Raw genomic sequence first — 19,064 nt, 5'->3', positions numbered from 1 at the left:
CCCTGATAGAGGGGGTGCAGCTGGGCCAGCCCCTGACGGTGAAGCACTTAGAAGAGTGACGCCCTCAACCTCCCTCAACTGAACAGCAAAGTGCAGCTGGCTCTGCAGGTGTAGGTGTGGGTGAGCCACGCTGAAGGTGTGAGAGCGGGAGAGCGGGCCCTGCCTCCTGCAGATGGCAGCATTGGGTGCCCTAGCTGAGGGTTCCCTGCAGAGCTTGCCCTGGTGGCGTGGGTAAGGGAGAGCCAGCAGGCTGACCAACTCAGCTACCATCCAGGCCCAGATCCAGGTCTCAACCCGCACACTCCAAAATCCATATAATCTGCAAATGGCTGGGACACATTAAAGGGCCAGTCCTGCTGTCCTAAAGCTGCAGGATCTTCACGACACAGGGCAACAACAGGATAACCAGGAGGAATCACAATGAGGATCCAATATTGACGGTCAGAGGCCAGAGATCTTGAACCAGACCAGTGACTCACTTCAGGGAACATTTGCAAGTGAAGATGTGTGGACAGAAGGGTATGTGAGGGACACACTGACTCGCTATGGCTTCCATGATGACATGTTTTCTATGCCTTGTTTTGGTGGTTGTTGTTGGCATTGGTGGTGGTGCACGTGTGTTTTATTTTGTGAGGAAGGTCACAAGGATCATGGGTAGATATGAAGGGACAGGGAGATGAATGGGATTGGGGGACATGATATGAAATTCACAGACTCAAAAAAAAAGATTAAAAAAAAACACAACCATTCAAAGTAATCAAAGTCACTGTGTCTAAATGTGAGCAGTTACTGTGTCTAAATATGTTTTAACTGGCAGAGAGTGCAGTTAAGTAAGAAAGAAAGAAGCGCTCATCTGTAGGGACTGTTCAGTGTAGTAGAAAAAAGTTTTACAGTGAACCAAAATTTGTACAATATCATCAACTGCAAGATTATTTACAGATCAGAAAACAATAATTAACAATCTTTTTCAGTCATACGCTTTAGTAAATCTTGAGCCAATTTCTAAACAAATTGAATGTAATTCAATTTGCCTCAGTATGAGGCCTGAGAAAATGGTAAATTCAAAGGGCAGCAGCCAGGATAGCAGGTATTATAATGTGTGTTTGATCTCATGACCCTGTAAGCAGCTTTTCCAACTGCTGTATCTCGGGGTTGGGGGAGGGAGGTGCATCCCCTCTGCGCCCTTGCCACCCCACAGCAGATGCCTGGTAGAGTCAGCTCTCACACAGACCACAGTACGCCTGATTTGCTGTAAGAGTCAGCGTGGCCCGTTGGCTATTTCTGTCCTTGTAGGAGGAACACAGCAGTTATGCACGTTTAACATACGAGCTTAAGACATGTAGCTAGCGCTCAGCTTTTACACCCAGAGTCTTCAGCACTCACAAGGCGTGCAGCTCTTCAGGGCTAATTGGTTTCTATTTTCTACATGAGCTCTAAGTACCTACATTTTTTTTCTGTCACCTTAAACTTTTTGGTGTGATTAGTTATGTTGTCAACTTGACAAGATCTAGACTCACCTTGAAGAAAAGTACCTGGGCGGGATGTTCTAGATTAGTTATCAGGGTGGAAAGGCTCCTGCTAAATTCCCATGGGCCTGGGTTCCAGATTGAAAAACAAAAAACAGAGGAAGTAGCTGAAATCAGCATTCATCCCTCTCTCCCTCCCCAACTGTGGCTGCCATGTTCACCTGTTGCCTCAAGCTCCTGCCACCATAATGTCCCCACTGTTGAGGACTGTATCCTTGAACTTAACTTCCTTAAGTTGCTTTCTGGTCAGGGATTGTCACAGCAAGGAGAAAAGGAGCTAAAACATGGGGAGAATCATCATCTAGCGCTACAGAGCAAACCTTATGCCTTGAAGAATGTGTTAGATGCAACTGAGAAATGTTTGATTTCCATCCACACAGCCAGGCACGCCCTCCTTCATTGAGGGGTGTTTTTCACCAAGACTCTTGACATCTCAAGGCTAGACTTTACAACTTCAGTTGCTCATAAAATCTTCCCTTAAAGAACCACTTACATTCTTAAAACATCAGATATACAGTTATGAGTTGATGAAATCAATACAAAAAGCAACCTTATATAACCCGTGTCTATACGATCTGCTTTATTATGCACACATAAATTAACATAAGCATGTTTATAGCTTCTGGGGAAAATTGGATTTAGGCCAGCTGGTTCTCCATTGTCTAAAGAAATGAGATCTCCTGGTCTTGATTTGTTTCCAAAACAGTTTTCCAGCCCCGTCTTTTCTCTCACTATAGTCTCCTTGTGTCTCCTACACTCTTATCTTCATGGTTCCTAGCCATATACTTTCTATTCTCTAAGGCTTGGTTTACACTAATCCTTCTGTCTTCAATGTATTTTCAACTCCATTTGCAGTCTACTAAGATCATACAAAATCCATGAAGTCCACACATGTCCTAGCATTTCAAAGCTTTCCTGATTCATTCATCAAACTTAGCTATCCCTTTTAGGGTATATAATATGTTAATTTAATACATTTTGACCTGCTTCACAGTTAATTCTTTAGATGCTTTTACTACTTTAAAGCCCTTGAGAATGAAGTTATATACTTTTTTTAACTTTCAATTTTCTCTAGTCTGTAGCATATATCTTTCAGACAAGGACTTAAAATCTACCGATTGGATATATTAGTGGCTTCTGCTTCCAATCACATGGATGATGTCTGGGGTTTTAATGAGCTTTAAATGCCTTCATGCATCTTCAGAAAGGTATTATGGTAAGATGGCTCATGAGGCAAATGTGCTTGCTTGCCAAACCTGACAACCTTCGCTCACTCACTTTCCAATGAAGCCACACAGTGGAAGGAAAGAACTCACTCTGGTAAAGTGTCCTCCCACTTCCCTCACACTAAATATATATATATATATATATACACACACTTTTTCTTTTTCAAAAGGAAACTATTAGCTTTGATCTAACTCAGTAGGCACTGTGGAAAAAAAAAATGCCTCAATACTCTCAGGGCACACTATACCTAACCTCTGGGTTAGAAAGGGATTATCACTAAATCCCGTCACACTGAAACCCCAATAAATCTGTCTTTACTTTCTATTTAATGAAGTTTACACCAGATCCAGTAGCCTCTTCAGCTCAGTGAATTATTTGTCATCTAGAAGCTTCACAGAGACAAGAACATGAGTGACATTCTCTTGGCATAGCCTAGGGATCAACTGAAATATCACACACCAGAGAGCTGAGAGTTAGGCCGAGGCTAATGCTGATCATTAAAGCATGAGCTGGGATGTGACTTTCATGGACTCAGAAAATCAAACCCAAACCCAAACCCAAACACACACACACACACACACACACACACACACACACACACACACACACACAGGTTTCCCTTGGCTGTGGCTTCCAGGGTACAGGTGGAAGAACTATTTAGATTCTGTTCTCAATTAATTAAGCTAGAAATTGTAGTAAATAAACAATTTAGGTATTTTTATATCCTCCAAATAGTTCTCATATCACTGAAAAGCAGCTGCTTCAGGATCACAGATGGCTCACAGAAGCATGGGCTGAACATGCATTCTGCGACTTGGCACGGGAGTCCCCAGCCACCAGTTAAGTAGGCAGGACACACGCCACAGAAATTTGTGTTACATCTTATGTCATATATAGTAATTGTTTGTGCTGTTTGCTCCTCATTTTAAACACTCCATCCTAGGAGGAGGCTTGTTAAGACTCGGAAAGTAAACAAAACTTAGAAGGCTTGCGATGCAAGCAACTTGGAAGTCTCTAAAAAGTCCTGAAACTCAAGGTTCACAAGACACTTCCTCCCCACCTTGGAGGTTATATAAGCAGTAATCACTCCTGGGAAGAAGAGACTTTTCCACCAGCTAAGCTGCTTACAAGTTGTTCAGGAAGTTCTAAGGATGCAGCTGAAGTGAGCCTTCACCCGTGCTGGAGTGGACTTACTGATGAAGGAGCTGCCCTTAAGCCAATCATGTGCCTGGAAGTAACACCTCACCTGTGCTCTGTAATGAAGCCCAAACTTGCTGGTTTTTCAAGTTGACTTGAGTGCAGTGTTACATTGTTCTTTTTTTAAATGACCTATCTGGGGTGAATAGATATTTGTTCATGTTTCCCCAGAGAGAATCATAAATCAGCAACACAGGAGAAAACATATTCGTATATTGATTCTATGCTCATCGGGGTTCTATAAGCATGAGGACATCTTAGTATCCTTTTTCCAGAAGATGAAGAAACTGTCAAAATGTCATCATTGGCAGCTGATGAAAACAGAATCCAAACACAGGGATGAACCACTTGAAATACTTAACTACTCTCTGTAAAGACTAGAAATGGCAGAGGCAATGATATTGATCGCAAGGCCATTGGAGAAGCATCAACTGTAGTGAGTTGTTAAAGGAGAGAACTAAGATGTTCAGTCAAAAGAAAAAAAAACAAAGAAACAAATGTCCTTACTAGACAACACATACCAGTCATAGAAAGTGTGTGGTGCAATCATGTCTAATGATGAATATCAGTATAACACTTACATACAAAAGTGTATGTAAAACGTATACAGAAATGTATGCAAAACACAAATAATTTTTATTATTATGTACATAATATGTATGCATTGTGTACATAATACATTTGATTCAAAATTTATTTCTTTATTTAGATTATTAACCTCAATGCATATATAATCAGATCTCATTATAGCACAAATTCTAATGAGCATGTCCTACTACTTCCTAAACTATGAATAACAAACAGAGGATTTTGGCTCATGGTTCTGGAGGATGGAAGTGCAAAAGCCTGGTATTTGTAGGTCCTCAAATGGTTGACTAGGGAGAATGAGCACAAACAATGAAGAAAGCATGTGAGCACAGGCCTCTGTTCCTTGTTATCTAAGGATAACATGATTCCATTCTGGAGATGCAACTATCATAACCTCATTTAACTCTAAGTACTGCCCAAGGGTCTTCAACATATGAATTCTGGGTCAAGGTTTCATGAACTTTGGGCGGGACACATAACATGTAGAAATGCTTATATGTTTTCTATCTTTGGAGCAATTAGTACTTTATAAAGCACCTGGCTAAAAAATGTCTTCAAATGTTAAACATCAGATGTTGAAAAGAAGGGAGACAAACTAACAAAATAAGGCCTTGTTCTACAGAATCTTGGAACGTCTTTATTTCATTCTGACCCCTCTCTGTGCTTAATCTCAATTGTCAGCTTGACAGGATCTAGAATTACCTGGTAGATGGGCTGGGTAAACCTGTGGAGGATAATCTTGATTAGGTTAATTGAAGTGAGAAGATATGCCCCTGTGGGTGGCACCATTCTCTAGGCTGGGATTCTGGTTGGTATAAAAAAAAAAAGTGAGCTACATATAAGCAGTCAGTGCTTCTTGAATCTAGCTACATGACTAGCTATCTCAAGCTCCTGCTACTATGACTGTTTCACCATGACAGACTGCAGCCTTGTACTGTGACTCAAAATAAAACCTTTCTCCCTGAAGTTAATTTTATCAAGAGATTTTATCACAGAAACAGGAAAGGTTAATAACAGGTAAATCCACTATCATTTTCAAATCATGGATTAGGAGCCTGAGGTTGCAGCTGGAACAGGTAAAATAACTCATCCATGTAAGTTTCCTTTTCAGTTTGTTTCTGATATGGTGATGATCATATTCGCCTTACATGTATGGTTTACTTTTGTACTCACAACCTAAGAAAGGAAAGCTATTGGTACTTAGTAAAAAACTAAGATTCAGTGCCCCCTTGATTACCTTTCATTAAGGTAATCAAAAGTCAATCTGTTTCATTATTCAAAGTAACCATATTTTAATTTTTTAATAAAATTTTCCATATACTGGTCTAATACAGTGGCTAGAAACAGCTTTTATGAGTGAAGTGAGAAGCTAATGAAGATTTTTCTAACAATAAAAAAAGAAAGAAAGACAGAAAGAAAGAAAAAAAAAGAAAGAAACCACCATCCTGCCCTGTGCCTAGGCCTTCCTACACACTTGTTACTCTCTACAAATTGGACTATTTTAACAAGGTAAATAACCATAGATTTCAGTAACCAATGTTATCCAGTTTAGATACATGGAAAGCAGAGGGGTAAAGAGAGAAATAATGTTGATAAAGAGGAGAATTACAAATTAAAGGCTTGGACCACTGTCTCTAGCACCAGCCTGTAGAAAAGAAAGAATTACAGCATAGGAGGAAAGTCAAGCTTGGCTTTAGGTTTATTCACTGTGTTGTTAGATAAGAGGGGATCAGAATTGAGGTAATGAATAGCCAGGTCTTTGAAGCAGGATGACTTCATGTTGTTAGCAACAAAATGAATTTCCAGAGAGATAAACTTCTTCATTAAAGCATAGGTTTAACAAAAGACAAAATATCTCCTCCATCAAGACAATGAGATTTCCATGGTTGAGAATTCTCCAAATTGTGTTGCCGATCCTTTGACACGAGAAAAATCGCCGATGGAAGAAATCATTGGCTTTTGCATCGAGAAGCTTTGCAAAGTAGACCCTCAAGTACTAACCAAACTGCAGCTCATTTCCATTTATCTGGCCTGCTTGTATTTATGGTTAAAAGAAGGTTGGGAATCAAGACCATGAAACAACCGTAGGGGACTGTCTCTTTGTGCTTTCTAACTATAAAATGAATACATAGTGACATTTGACTAGCTAATGTGACTAATGTCAGTGTTTGCGCTGTTTGTTGAGACCATATTAATAGCTAATATTTGCAAAGGACTTACTATCTGCTGGGTGATGCTCTAAGCACCTTACATGGATTAGCTCATTTAATCCTCACAACAACTCTTCGCTTGAGACAGGCACCATTAGTACCCTTATTTAAAACACAAGGAGATAGGTACAGAATCAAGCTTCCCAAGGTCATATGCATTAACCAGAATTCACCATATAAACATACAGAGAATTACACCTGGAGTAGCGGATATCCTTGCTAATTCACGACACAGCTGAGAGTTCTCCTAAGGTGACGCTCTCCGTCATTCACCATTGCAATGTCTTACTCATCTATGTAACTCTGAGGACTTATTCAGAATGAGAGGGAGAGTAGCTGGCCAATAAACGTTGACTAGATAGCTTGCTTACTTAAAACTGTATTACATCAAACTCTAGAACAATTTTAAGGGGTTTTCAGAGGCTTGGAAACTCTGCCTTCATTTTGGTGATAACATCTATCACTTCTTAAGCCCATTAATCTGTCTGCCTGCCAACTCTCACTCTTACACTGTGATAAATGATACATCATCTTTTATGTTAACATTTTATCCAAGGACCTTGATATGTGTTGTGAGCCCAATCCTACTCAAAGAAAAATATTCATGCATTCTGGGGCATGCATTCATTCCGACAGACTCTGAGGCTTCCTCCACAGCTGCAGACTGGCAGGCAGCTCTGAACCCTGCTGCAGATGTGTTTTGCCTGACTGGTAGTGTTAAGAATTTTGTTTGTTTGTTTGAATGTGTGTAGCAGGCCAGCCTTTCTTTGCAAATAAAGCTGATCTACACATTTAGATATTTGTTTGATTCCCCCGAAGTGTTTAAACTTGTAGTTCCTCTATTCTATAGGTGCAAAGGAAAAGATTAGACTGAATTAAGATTCCTGTGTTTCTGGACTTCACAATGTATATAGCTAATGCTTTACAAAGGTAGATGTCTTCTAGGCAACCAGATAACTGCTATATTCTAAGTCTTTCCTTCTCTCTCTCTCTCTCTCTCTCTCTCTCTCTCTCTCTCTCTCTGTGTGTGTGTGTGTGTGTGTGTGTGTATAAGCGTGCATGTGTGTTGGTGGTGGGAAGGATTCTGGAGCAGACATCATCCCTCCAAAGCATCCCAGAGCTAACATGCCTTTATAATGGATAAACTAAAGTCCTCACAAGGGCAGACAACCCTTCAGGTAGTCAGCAAAAGAAATACTGTAGAACAGTTGTTCTCAACCTTCAGAATACTGTGGCCCTTTAAGAGAGTTCTTCATGTTATGGTGAGCCCAGCATAAATTTATTTTATTTTTGTTACTACTTCATAACTGTAATTTTGCTAATGTTATAAATCATAATGTAAATATTTGTAGACACAGAAGTTTGCCAAGGGTTTTATAACCCACAGGTTGAGAACCACTACTATAGAATATACCAAGCACTGTGGCCCTGACTTCACTCATTTGACCTGTGTGATCTCTGTTTTTTTCATCCTTCATCTCTTGCAAAGAAATGTTATTAAGCCTTAATGTTGTTTCTTCTTAGAGTCTCCTCCAGCCTCTACAGACAGTGATGATCTGCAGGCAAACCACAGCCACATGTTCCAAGTGCCTGCAATAACAGGCTCAAACTCCTCTAGCAAAGCTGTTTTATTTCCTTGTTCCTGTGGTAGTGTTACCAGCTGGTCCACTACTGTTACAGACAGCCTGGATCCGGTCTATACGATGGTGTGGGAGTTCAAATCAGTACACCTTACAACATGGACACGGATGTAGCATTGATAATTTGCATTTTTTTTCCCCTGGTGTCCACTGATGAGCTCTCCTAGTCAGGCTCACTAGAGAGCTCCACCGTGAAGTTGTTAGAGAAGTATTTTCAGGCCTCATCACTGGTGGGGCAGCTGTGCCACCTTTCAGGGAGATTTTGTTGCTGTTGTTCTGACAATGGGGTTTGTCCTTTCAGTCATTTCTCTACCTCACGGAAGATGCACACTTTGGTGGAGAACCACATCATATTAGAAAAAGCCAAGACTTTCCTTTCTCATCATGTTGCCCTTAATCTAGAGTCATTTTAGATAAGGCATCTACTAGCTTCAATCCTTACTCTAAAGACTGATCTTCCTACCACCTGAGTTAGGCTGGACAGTTCCTTTATTCTGCTCAAAGGTTGGAATAAATATGGAGACTCTCCCTCCACTCCCCACTCATCCAAACACATGCAACCCGGATTACTGTACCTTGGCTCCTCTGACCCTACTCGGGGTTCCTCAAGATCCGGCTTCTTCCCACCCACACTTGCCCCTCCTAGCACTGCTCCCACATACTGTCTTCTTCCAGTGCAACTCCTACTCCTTTGGGAACTTGCTTTGTTCAGCTGTTAATGATGCTAAGCAGTAATGGTACCCGCTGAACTAACAATTTCACAGTTCAGTTTTCTTGATGGAGGAAATGTATTGAGAGAATACTTTACCCCAAAGGCAGACAAAAGAGAAAAATATCTTTTGCATGGGTCATGTTGACACTGAGACCATCCTACACTTTCATTCCTACATTTTCATTACAGTTGCTCTGCCTAGTTTCCCACACTGGCTGCTTCCTATAACATAAACCACCCACAAACTGACCTCCACAGAAAAAGTGTTGATGGGCAGTTAAGATCCTGCACTGCCAGCTGCAGCTCTGCAAACAGAGTCTTTCTCAGCTCCTTTATACTTTAAGACAAGCAGAAGCAAGCAGCTATCACCCTGAAGAACGTGTAGTTTCTGACTACTGTTGTAATCTAATTTTAAGATGAAATGTTTTCTTTTTCTTGGGCATTGAATGAAATAATAGCTATTCACCAAGAAGGCATGCCAATACAACCATCATCCTAAGTCAATGGAGGATTTACCGTCTAGGGATATGGGGAAAGGAGAAGTGGGAAGGGGTTATTGAGTCAGTGCCTAGCTATAAAGCTGTGTCAGTCTCAGAGGACAATAGCCCAGTTATGACTGTAAAGCCATAATGGGCTCTGAGCTACGGGAAGGAAAATGTGTGTGTGTTGGGGGGGGTAGCTCTTTTGTTTTATAGTACTGCATCATCAGCCTCGGACCAATCTGAACTTTGTTTTCGAACAACTGGGAATCAGGAATGACATAAGGAAGAAGGGGAAAATAAAACCACAAAACTTGGCACCGCAGCAGGCTCATCCCTGTAGCATGATACCTGGTAAGGTGCCAGCACTTTTTCTTCCCTCTCTCTGAACTGAAGAGGTGCTGTGAGGGCAAAACTCACTGAACCAAGGTAAACTGCAGTGGCTGGAAGTGTGTCCCCAAAACACCCCAAACAAAAGGATGTCTGTGAGGATGCAAACCTAAGACCTGCATGACCAACATGGTCCCCTGGGGAGAATGATTGCCCTACAGTCTTAGCCCAGGCTGGGCTGGACTTCCCACCACAGTGACATCTGTTACCAGATGTCTCCAAAATGATTTTTGCAAAGAACCTTATTCCCCAAGCAGATAAAAGAGAAACAGCAAAATCCCTGGGGGGGGGGGGGAGCTACATTGGCTTTAAAGAAAAGCAAGCCCCTGAGAGATAGGAATGATGAGCTTTAAAAGAGAGTGGAGGAAAACGAGAAGGGAAGCTTTGCAAATATGAGCTGTGGGATTAAATAGTAAGAAGTACTCTTGTGACATCAGCAGCTACGGTGATGTTCTGAGGTCACAAAAATCACCAGAGTGCTCTGTTCCATGGCTGAACTCCCAGAAGCCAACCTGGCTATATATGCCATAACTTGCTTTTCACATCCTCTAAAGAGATAGCTTGAGAGAAGTTGGGGTTCATTCTAGACAAGTGATTGCAAAGTGGCACCAAGGTGACATCCACACTAGATGGGTTGAAGGCCCAGAGCACATTAGAGAGATGTGGTACTTTTCCAGCAAGAGCCAATCAGAAGCAGGATTGATTTCCTGTTGCAGGACAGACACAATGACAGTGCCCTATGAAATGTGCCTGCTTTTGTCGTTGGCAGTATTTTTGGAACTACTGTTGCCTTTCGTGACTCTCCTTATAAGGCAGGTTCTCTATACAGAGGGTGAAACAGAAAAAAAAAAAATCTCAGTTTTCTTAAATGACTCATTCAAGGTCACAAATGAGCTAATATAAGAAATAAGAATTCCTCTAAGTTCAATTTTTTTATTACAGCCATCTACTCCTACTGGATAAATCTTATATTGAGGGTAACCTTATGAACAGAGTTAATTTAGAAGGGTTTATCCTGATGTGAAATTGAGGAAAGGGGGCTACAGTAGTGCATTCAGAAGACAGAGGCCTCCTCACCTTCCTTACACAGCGTGAGCAAGACCACTGAGAAGGATGCCACATCAGTAAAAATCATGGGGTCAGTAGTGTTAACTGTAAAATTCTTTAAGTAGCAATACAATGGGAAAGCCAAAAGATAAAATGAAATAAATGATCATAAAACAATCAAAGAGACAAGTATGGATATAAACCTATTCAAACACAAAAGTAAGCATTATTTTGCTCTCCAGATAAATTTCCCCCCACTCATTTCTGTTTCAACAGTTTCCCCCTACAGGTCAGCCCAAAAAGAACTGAAGAAATATACTTACTGTACATTAAGTGAATTTTAGAAAATAAAGTTGTGTTACAAAAATCCTATTTCCCTTGAGTGTCCTCATCCTTCCTTAATAATTGCATTGGAAAAATAAATAAACAAAAGCATTAGTCATGCTTCCCACAATGGCGGGCTGGTTTCTTGGTATCATTCTTCGTAGTGGGCCACCTCTCGTGCTAAGCATTTCCAAGCTTGCAGCCATCATCAGGTCTCCTCCTAAAGCTCAGCAGCTAAAAACTCTGCTCAACCCTGTTCATGAGCACTTGGGTGGCAGCGAATAAAAGCCACACCACCCTGATACGGAAGCTCTTTTCCCAGCTCAACTTGGTTACTTGGAAGAAAGGACCTTGCTTCCTGCTCACACCCACCGGGCTCATTTCCCTGGGAAGAAGAGAATAGTATGTCCCCTGCTCCATCGGTACAGGATCAAATCGACTGTGAGACGTTGTCGAGGAAGGGACTATGTAGTTGAGAAGCCCTGTAACAACCTCGGGAGGCTGATTTTAACATCCACGCTCATTCAGCTGTAGACCCCTTGGCTGGCCCAGCTGCAGTCCACACCTGGCGCTCTAGGGTCTGCCTTCCAGCACTGCCTCCACGATGCTCTCTAGCACCAGGAGGCTGTTTCTCACAACTTTCTCGCTTGGCATCCTGAGCAAAAGTATCTGACTTCAAGAGCTGGGAAGTAAATCCACAGTGCCTACAAAAGAAGTAAGGTAGCATCCACAAGCCACCAGGTAAAAGTTCACCCAACAGTGCTCTAGCCAGAGGCCATGAGTCAGGAAGGGCAGAACTCACAGTAGTGGAAGCACCCTAATACAAGGATCAGTCTGAAGCACCATGGGAGGACAGGAGCAGCCCTTGACTTTCAGTCCAAATACCTTTCCCTGTTCAATAGCATCTCAGGGGCAAAGAACAACAGAATACAGGGAGGACTCAGCTAGGAGACATGCGGCCAATCTGTAATAGAAATGGATGCCTATCTCATCCCAAGTTCTGTTTTAAGTTCCTGCATGGTAGGATGAAATTAACAAGGACAGGTCTGTGATATCTTTAAAAACAGCAAGTGAAGGCTCAGAACTTTGCTGTAATTGTAAATGGCTACTGTAACCTGGGGCGGGTGGGGGGACAGCATCTCCCTGGCACTCCGGAAGCCAGCCACTCTGCCAAGTGTCTGAAGACAATGTAATTGTCACTCTTCTCGCCATAACTTCTTGTTTTCAGATCAGTGGCTGGCAGGTTTATCTGCTTCTGAGCAGCTCCAGAGCCACATCAGTGACACTGGCTACGTCAGCAAGAGCATTTGGAAGGGAGGAGGATACCACTGCCAACAGCAGTGGGAGAGAAGATTCTAGCCTTAGGATAAGAGAAGCTTTCTGTCCGTCTCTCTATGCCATAGTCGTGGCTTCCAGTGACTTCGGAATTTATGAAGTCTCATCGTGCCTTCTTGAGGTTTGGAGCATAAGGGGCACTAAGTTTTATTTCCAAACCGCTCGTGGCAGACCTACTCTTCCTTAGGAAACTGTGAGCTTCAGATGAGTCTAGAACATCGATTCCCATGTTTCTAAAGCCACACCAAACACACCCTAGCTGCCTTCTAGCTCATTTCATGTCATCGATAATTCTAGCTACTTTCACTGTTGTCACTGTGTAATCCACATGACATCATAATCGCCCACCATTTGATTAATATCCATGGAGCAGTGCTGCTCTGTAGCGTTTAAAAGCCTCTGCTTTCTGAGACAGCAATCCTTTTAAGTCCACAGCTGCAAAAGGATGATTCTGTTCCATTGTCAAAGAGTCACCTCTGGTTCAAACCACTGTTAAGGCGATTGACACATGGCCAGAATGCTTTAGCAGATTCTGTTTGTAGGGAAGAAAAACATGATAGAACCGAGTGAGTTCAAGGTGAACTACCCTGTGCCGCACAGGTACATTCACCGGAGAATACATGACCCTGCTAGTATAACACTCATGACTCCGAAAGGCAATATCATTTTTTTTGTGCAGAAATTCAGTTTACAATTTCTGAGTTCCAATAATTTTTTTCAACTAATTCATGGCTAAAGAGGAACAGAATCAAATTCAGAAAGCTGCAGATTTTCATCTGCATGAACTCCTGGTATTCTAACCTCGGGAGCAAGCCTCACAGCTCCATTGGGAGTTAAACTTGACATTACATAATGACAATTACCAGTAACTTTCTGGGCAGCCAGAGCCAAGTCATTTGATTTCCTGTCCCTCTCTCTGTTCCAAGCAAGAATAAGATGAAGATTGTAAGCTGTCTAATGCAGCAAAGAACTAAGAACACTCCTTTTAAGTAAAAAATACTCCAGGTGACTACGATGAGGAAAGAGTTGGTTTTGTCATACTCGGAGTCATTCTCCCCCATGGTGACCTCAGCTCTCCCTCTAAGCTGTGAAAATACTTAGCCCTCTGCATCCAGGCTCTTTCTTGGGGTTCTTGAACCCCACGGATTCTGGCTTTAAAAAGAGGTCCACGTACTCCGATATCCAGAAAGCTAGTGAGACAAAGTTTAAGAACCACTTCCATACTAAGCCTTGGCTACAGGTGTTCTCAAATACAGCAACACTGCCCAGCACAGAGGGGAAGGCCGGGAAGATGGCCCCATAGAAGCCAAAACAAGCAGTCTAGATGAAGACCCAAAGACAGGCTCCCAATTCCTACCCTTAATTCTTTGAGTCACGCCTTCAAGCTGCGGCAGTCTGTCCAAAGAAAATGTCCTCAATTTTCAGTAACAAAAATTAATAAACAACCCGGGCTGAGGAGGGCACCAAACTAGAAGCACCTGAGCTGTGAGCCATTCAATACTGAGGACACCTGTTGGAGGGAAAGCACAAGGGTCCCACAGGGCTCTGGGAAGAACAGGTGGCTCCCGGGAATGGATGGGGGTGGGGCGGAAGGGGGTCCAGATGAGCCAGGAGGAAGTGGAAGAACGTCCGGCCTCTCAGAAGTATTAGGAGGGTGTTTGGTCTTCTCAGTCCCTCAAACAAGACCCAAGACTGAGCCAAAGAACCATGTTTGAAAAAAAAAAAAAAAAAAAGAAAAGAAAGAAAAAAACAGGCAAAAGAAGTGGGGGTGGGCCTGGAAAAATTAAAAGGAAACTCTTCAAAGAGAATGTTCCAAAAGACAGACGTAGAGAAGTTGTCGTCCTCTGTGACCAGGTCAAAAGAAAAGTGGAGTGCTCGTAAAGAGGATGGTGTGAGACAAGACTTTCATTCTAATTTTCCAGACCTAGATAGCTCCTATAAGATCACCTAGCACTTACGAAGCATTCGGAGGTTTAAAAATATTACGGCATTCACTATTTCACTTAATTCTTATCTTCAGAAAACGCTAGTCACATTTTCCTCCATTTTACCCAAGAGGAAACTGAGGCTAAGAAGAGAGGATTGTGTGATTTGCTCAAGGTCACGTGGCTGAAATCAGCCCCAGGAAGCAACCCTGTGCCCCTCGCCCTTCAAGGTGGTCGCCCACCTTGAAGCGATTAACTCCCCAAGGAGAAAGAGTGGCATAGCTGCACTGGACTTCGCCCCGCTCCCAAAATCTGGGATGGAGCGTTGCCCTCCATCCAGTGCCAAGAAGGGGACCTGATGACGCGGAACCACAGACTGGGATTTCCCCATTCTGCAGGGTTCTTGGGAGCCTGGAGCAGAAACAGTAGCTTTCACACACCGGCGGGTGAGTCAAGTAAGGCTCAGCAGCAGTTGCTAAATAGAGATTTAAAGAGAGGGGAGACGGACAGCCCGGGGTGAATTCCCTTCTGAGCGGTCCCTGTAACTGTCACCGAGAGCAGGCGCCCGTTTCCAGACCGGGCTCCCCGCTCTCGCCCCTGCCCCACCGGCTCCTTTCTTGGCGGTCCCCGGGAGCCCGATGTCAGCTCCAACGAATAAAGTGGAGGTGACAGGAGGCCGGTCGTGAAGCACCGAGCTTCTAGGGCTGAGCAATCAAGGAGCCCAAGCTCGGCTTGAAGTTTGGGCATCAAAGGTTCCAGACCAAGTAGCTAGCGAGTTGCCCCGAGAGCGAGCGAGCGAGCGAGCGAGCAGTCCCGGGGTTGGGAGACCCGGGACTGTGAGGTCGGGCGGCACGGGAGGATGGGGAAGGCTGGAGAAGGTGCCGCTTCCCACTCAGCCCCTGGCCGCCCCGCGGGTGGAGGTGGCTGGTCCGCCTCTGCAGCCCGCGGGTGCGGAGAAGTCGCCCCGCAACCGCCCGCGGCGCGGCTCGGCGCAGCCCCTCCTGGCCGCGCCGCGCTCCTCCCCACCTGCCCGCCGCCGCGCCCGGCCGCCCGCGGAGACTCACAGTCCGCAGGAACTGGATCTCATCCTCGCCCGCTTCTCCCGCTTCGGCCATGGCTCCCCGAGGCGTGCGCGGAGCCCCAGGCTCGGGCGCCTCTGTTTCCCCCCAGGCAGCGGCGTGCGCCGACCGCCGCTCTGCCGCTGCTCTTTCTCCTCCTCCTTCTCCTCCTCCTCCTCCTCCTGGTCCTCCTCCTCCTCCTCCTCCCGCTCCTCGCTCAGCCTCAGCAGCGCCCGAGCTAATCCCCGACCATATAGGGAGCTGGGCTAACACTTGACTGCACTGCAGAGCGCCAATGCCGGGAGAGCAGCCCGCCCACCCCTCTCTCTCTTTTTCTCTCTCTCTCTCCACTCGCCCCAGCCAAGTGCGCGGCGGCCGCGCAGCGCAGCGCGGCGCTCGCCGGGCGGGTGTGGGGCAGAGCGGGGGACCCGGGCCAGAGCCGTAGAGCCTCCCCCGCACCGCACCGCACCGCACATTCGGTGGAGACGCGCGCCCCGCGGCGACAGAAAGATGGCTCTTACACAACGGCCAGTTCGCTTGGATTCAGTGCCCCCAAACTGAGCACCAACCCTCAAGATTTGTAAGAGACTGACACACACAGAGAGAGACTCAGTTTGGGTGTTCCTACATTTTTCGCGCAGCAAGGAGAGAAGGGTGGCGTGAGGGTGACTGTTCATTCATAACAAAGTTTGAAATCCCCAGGGTAGCTCTTCCGGCACCTTTAGAGAACCCATTCACTCTTTAAATGTTTGATGAGGAGGGGGTACAATAATCAGAATGCACGTTACACTGGTGTGAAATTGTCAAAAAGCAAATTCAATAAACGTTTTTTTTTTTAATACAAAAAAAAAATCTGATAAGGTCACTACACCTCCATTGGATAAAGCTGCAGCAGCCCCTGTGCTCGTCAGGGGGTTTGCATCTGCCCTTAATTAGGAAGTCAGGTGGACTCTGAATCATTTCTTTGTGCCCCTCCTTAACCTTGCTCGGTCCTGTAGAGTGCCAGCCCTGTGGACCCGGGAGAGCAGATTGAATACGTCCAACAGGTCCCACGAGGCTGCTGATACTCACCCAGATTTTGAGGATTTGCAGGCAGTGAGGTTGGTACCCCCGAAAGCTCAGGGTGCAGGGTGACCCTTCTGTGTGCCGGTTCAAACGTTCCCCCGGCAAGAGGAATGTTTACAGGAAAGTGCCTCAAGAAGCTGGAGATGAGCAGCATGCTCCGGCTTCGAACCTACCAACTCCTCTAAAGCCTGCCTGGAACAAATCATGCCATCTAGACGTTGTGGCACTTCACCTTGCGGGAGCCCACCTGGCTGTTTTTGCCTCTGTGTCCCATCCTTGGATGAAGAGTCTTCTCCATCATTGGCAGCCAGAGGACACTTGGAAAGGCAAAAAGCCTCTTGGATTTCTAAATCCCTGAGCAAAGCTATCAGCCACTTAGAACTTCCTTCCGCAGAACCCAGAGAACAACGAAATACCCTCGGGATGCTTGAACTGTAGAAAGTCATCAAAGAAGCCAAGAGCATAGGAATGGAGGGGGGACTGTGCCACTGACAGCACGGCAGCTGTGGGACAACCTATGGGGCCAGATAATTTTTTTTTCATTTTAGTCCTTTCAGCCCCTTATTCTTTTTACGTGCACTGTTTGCTAAGTGCAACACGCACACACATGCACACACACAAGACCTGAAATCTGACTAAAGAAATAAAATGTTTCTGTGTTTAATTAATCCTGTTCACGTCACACAAAAGGAAGCCTTAGGTGTGTTTCACCAAAAAGAACAACAAAGCTCTAGAATGCTAGAAAAAAAAATGGCCGCCATCGTATAAATAAGCATCTCATTCGCTATGCGTTATTATCCATGGTGGCCAATTACCCAGATGGTGTTAATGGGACCAGGGTTGTGTTTTCAATTCCAAGAAGGCTGGTTAGTTTCACTCTATTTGCGAGTTAAGGACCTGGCCCCTTCACTTTGACCCTAATCCTCACAAATCTTTGTTCATTTAGCCAAAAGGAAGGCAGTATGGAATATGGTAACAGAACTACTCATGGGGACATAGAAACTGAGAGGCCACATTTGATTTCAATGCCCTTTGCCCGTGTGAACCTATGGTAAACTGTATGTACCACAGAACTTACCGTCCATGCCGCTTGGGCATCTCCTCCTGTGAGGACTAATCTTGGTGGTCAGCTTGACCTGGGAAGAGGGGCTGCACCCATCAGATCGGCCTGTGCCCAAGTCTGTGGGAATATTTTTCTTGATTGCTAGTTAAGGGAGGAGGGCCCAGCCCACTGGGGGAGGGATCACCTTTGAGGACATTGTCCTTGTATAAGAAAACTGAGCGAGTGAGTCAGCAAGCAACATTTCTCCACGGTTTCTGCTTCAGATAGCTATTTTGGCGTCTAGTTAGGGTTACTATTGCTGTGATGAAACACCGGAACTAAAACGAAGCCAGCGAGGAAAGAATTTCTTTGGCTTAAGCTTCCACATCACTGTTCATCACTGAAGGAAGTCACCACAGGAACTCAACCTGGAGGCAGTTAGTGCAGAGGCTCTGGAGGGGTGCTGTTTACTTGCCCATGGCTTGCCCAGCCTGCTTTCTTGCTCAGCCTGCCTTCTTGCAGAACCCAGGACCATCCTTAGAGGTGGCTCCACCCACAACTGGCTAGGCCCTCCCCCAGCAATCAACAATTTTTAAAATGCCCTGCAGGCTTGCCTGCAGCCAGGTCCTATGGAAGCATTTTCTCAGTTGAGGCTCCCTCCTCTCCCATGACTCTAGCTTATGTCAAGTTGACACAAAAACTAGCCAGCACAGATGGCTGCCCTCCATCATAGACTGTAACCTACAAGCTAAAAGAAATTCTTTCCAACCACACTAGATCACCCCTAACTATAGACATCATCCATGGGCTGAAATGCATTTCCCAAGCTAATTGCACTTATGCTCTGATCTGTACTAACTCAGGTTCCACTTAGGAAAAGGATAAAGGCAGTAATTTTTAAGAACTGTAGAGAGAATGGAGGAAGCTGGCTCTCCTGGAACTGTTATTTTAATATGTCATCATATATGTGAATCCTATCCATATATGACTGGATATTCATTCTTTCATCAGCAAAGGAAAAAAAAAATCTTTCTGTGCTTTTTCATTTGGGTATTTAAGTCATGAATCTCTTCTACACATGAAAGGACAAAATGCATCACTACTGCGATGGTTAATTTTCATTGTCCACTTAACTGGATTGAGAATCACCATGAGAACAATCTGTCTGGGTCTGTCTGGTCTGTCTATGAGGAAAAGGTTTAACTGAGGAAAAAGGACCTCCCCTAAATGTGGGCAGTATTATAGCTTGGTGTGGAGACCAGACTAAATAAAAAAAGAGAAAGTGAGCTGAGTGCCAGT

General features: G+C 44.5%; 1 protein-coding gene across 1 annotated transcript in view; it reads right to left on the bottom strand.

The window, feature by feature from the left end:
• Positions 1 to 15,984, bottom strand: part of Ryr3 (ryanodine receptor 3) — a 518,783-nt gene extending 502,799 nt beyond the window's left edge. The window contains exon 1 of the mRNA XM_060371666.1: positions 15,665 to 15,984. Within this exon, the coding sequence (XP_060227649.1) occupies positions 15,665 to 15,715 (51 nt within the window). The 5' untranslated portion in view covers positions 15,716 to 15,984. The remainder of the gene's footprint in view (positions 1 to 15,664) is intronic.
• Between the last annotated feature and the right edge of the window lie 3,080 nt (positions 15,985 to 19,064).

This window comes from Meriones unguiculatus, chromosome 18 (assembly GCF_030254825.1).
Source record: "Meriones unguiculatus strain TT.TT164.6M chromosome 18, Bangor_MerUng_6.1, whole genome shotgun sequence".
Taxonomy (NCBI): domain Eukaryota; kingdom Metazoa; phylum Chordata; class Mammalia; order Rodentia; family Muridae; genus Meriones; species Meriones unguiculatus.
The sequence above is the reverse complement of the archived record's forward strand: the minus strand, read 5'-3'. Positions and strand labels throughout refer to the sequence as shown.